Raw genomic sequence first — 1,805 nt, 5'->3', positions numbered from 1 at the left:
TAGAGACTAGTTTTATCCGACGATTGGTAGATTCATTTTAAAGTTAACCCAATGTATTTAGTTTTTAAATTTTATTTATAATAAAAAATCTGTTGTCTTCGAGTAATCACATGAAATATATAAATAATTACCCTCCTAAAAGGTTACAGTCTAACAACTGAAACGTCAAGCGGCAAAAATCCTTGATAGATTAAATTAATTCAAAGGTATCGGTAATAATCAAGAACAAAATAAAATTTTACATAATATGTTCCTGGAAAATAATAAAAACAAATTATATTATCTGTGCCATAACCATACTCCTGGCTTAAAAGAGCTTGCACCCAGAGCCGTAAAACACTATACATATATTCATATAAAAAAAAACCCACTCCATCTTTGAAACTTGATCAAACAAATTTGACGAACGAACTTTTATCTAAGAACACTTTGCAGTTCTGGTGTTCGGGTTAAATTACACAATGTAAGTATTTTACTTGTATTAAATCGAAAAAATAATAAATATCGAGTATCTGCTTATGATTATTTGGATCAGTTATTACCTGTAATAACAATATTTTCTTCTTTTTCAGAAAATATGGGCGCATGCTGGTATGTACCTATTTTTAATGGTTTATTATTGCGTGGATTGTTAAGATAATTATAATGGTCAATTTGACAACTAACTAACACCATTACACCATGTTGCTCCTACTTGGATTTTGAATGGTTTTATCGAATGAATGTGGAATGTTTTCGTTGGTTTGGTTAATTCCTAACCTATTTGCATTGTGTGCTCATATCGACTGAATGTGCAGTGGAATATTTTACAACACGTCGTGGTTTGGCTCATTCCTAACCTATTTGCATTGTGTGCTCGCAATTAACAACTATGTTGCTTTATTTGTTTTTTTTTTTCGAGTGTATGTGTTTGATTTTTAGCTCCGGCGGTGGCTGGTGGAGCCGGTGGTGGTGGGGCTGGGACGGCGGAGTCCCTGGCTCAGCTGTGGGCGGAGGCGGCGGTGGCGTCGAGTGGTAAGTCAAATTTAATTTTCTTTTTAAATTATGATACTGACGATAATTATTTATTTATTTAAGTAGGTAGGTACCATAAACGAACAGTAATAGGTACCTACTGTGAAGTTATAATCAAGCAACTTTAACTTGTATAAAATAAATAATTGTGGTATGGCAGATAGGAGTTCCTGGCTCTAGAGTGAGATATATAATATACTTGTTCCCAGCTGCTGTGGGACAGTACTTACTATTATCTCAAGGCTACCCACTAATTATCGTTTTTATTTTGTCTTTTAGTGAGGCGAACGAGGAGACGCCGCTGCTGCCGGCTCCGCCGAGCCCGGGCCAGCAGCGGGCCCTACGCTTAAGGGCAGAGGAGCGGGGCCGGCGAGTGGAGGAGCGGGCCCGGACAGCCGCCCGCCTCCACAAGATGCGCCAGAGCGGGCGCGCGTTTCGGCCGCTCCACGAGCGCCCGCCCGAGCGCCGCCAGCTGAGCGACGCGGAGCTGCGGGAGCTGCAGGCGGCGTGGCGGCGCGCCGTTGAGTCGGCCGAACGCCGCCTTGCGGCGCAAATTAATAAATTTTAGGAGCTTTATACGAGTTGAAGTGTTTAAATGCAGTAATTAAACACTTCAACTCGTATAAAGCTCTTTGAAAAAAAAATAAATGAACTTTTTTAAAAATGTTTTTTTAATGGCTTTTAACTCCTTGCAGCTAGGTAGGTAGAGCCAGTACGAACAAACTAGACGAGTACCTACCTAGTTTTCAAGTTAATACAAGGTATGATTTGTAATTAAAATTTTTGACACC

The 1,805-nt window shown here is 39.6% G+C and overlaps 1 protein-coding gene across 4 annotated transcripts; it reads left to right on the top strand.

Moving 5' to 3' along the window:
- The first annotated feature begins 6 nt into the window (after positions 1–6).
- Positions 7–1,786, top strand: LOC114362185 (uncharacterized). 4 transcript variants are annotated; one of them, XM_028317480.1, is made up of 4 exons: positions 7–463; positions 573–591; positions 922–1,014; positions 1,294–1,785. In XM_028317480.1, exons 2-4 carry the CDS (start codon positions 578–580, stop codon positions 1,580–1,582), a joined length of 396 nt encoding a protein of 131 aa, XP_028173281.1. In that variant the 5' UTR covers positions 7–463; positions 573–577; the 3' UTR covers positions 1,583–1,785. The 4 variants fall into 4 exon arrangements, with proteins under 4 accessions (XP_028173281.1, XP_028173282.1, XP_028173280.1 ...); XM_028317481.1 differs by having other exon boundaries at positions 7–591; positions 1,294–1,786; XM_028317479.1 differs by having other exon boundaries at positions 573–1,014.
- The last annotated feature ends 19 nt before the right edge of the window (positions 1,787–1,805 follow it).

This window comes from Ostrinia furnacalis, unplaced genomic scaffold, assembly GCF_004193835.3.
Source record: "Ostrinia furnacalis isolate ACB-3 unplaced genomic scaffold, ASM419383v2 OfSCF6256, whole genome shotgun sequence".
In the NCBI taxonomy this organism is placed as follows: domain Eukaryota; kingdom Metazoa; phylum Arthropoda; class Insecta; order Lepidoptera; family Crambidae; genus Ostrinia; species Ostrinia furnacalis.
The sequence above is the reverse complement of the archived record's forward strand: the minus strand, read 5'-3'. Positions and strand labels throughout refer to the sequence as shown.

What these genes read in the sequence shown, in the direction of transcription:
- LOC114362185 (XM_028317479.1), top strand. Translation starts at nt 872, where the DNA reads ATGTTGCTTTATTTGTTTTTTTTTTTCGAGTGTATGTGTTTGATTTTT. An exon ending in GGCGGCGGTGGCGTCGAGTG is followed by an intron (nt 1,015 to 1,293) that starts GTAAGTCAAATT and finishes TTTGTCTTTTAG; the next exon opens with TGAGGCGAACGAGGAGACGC.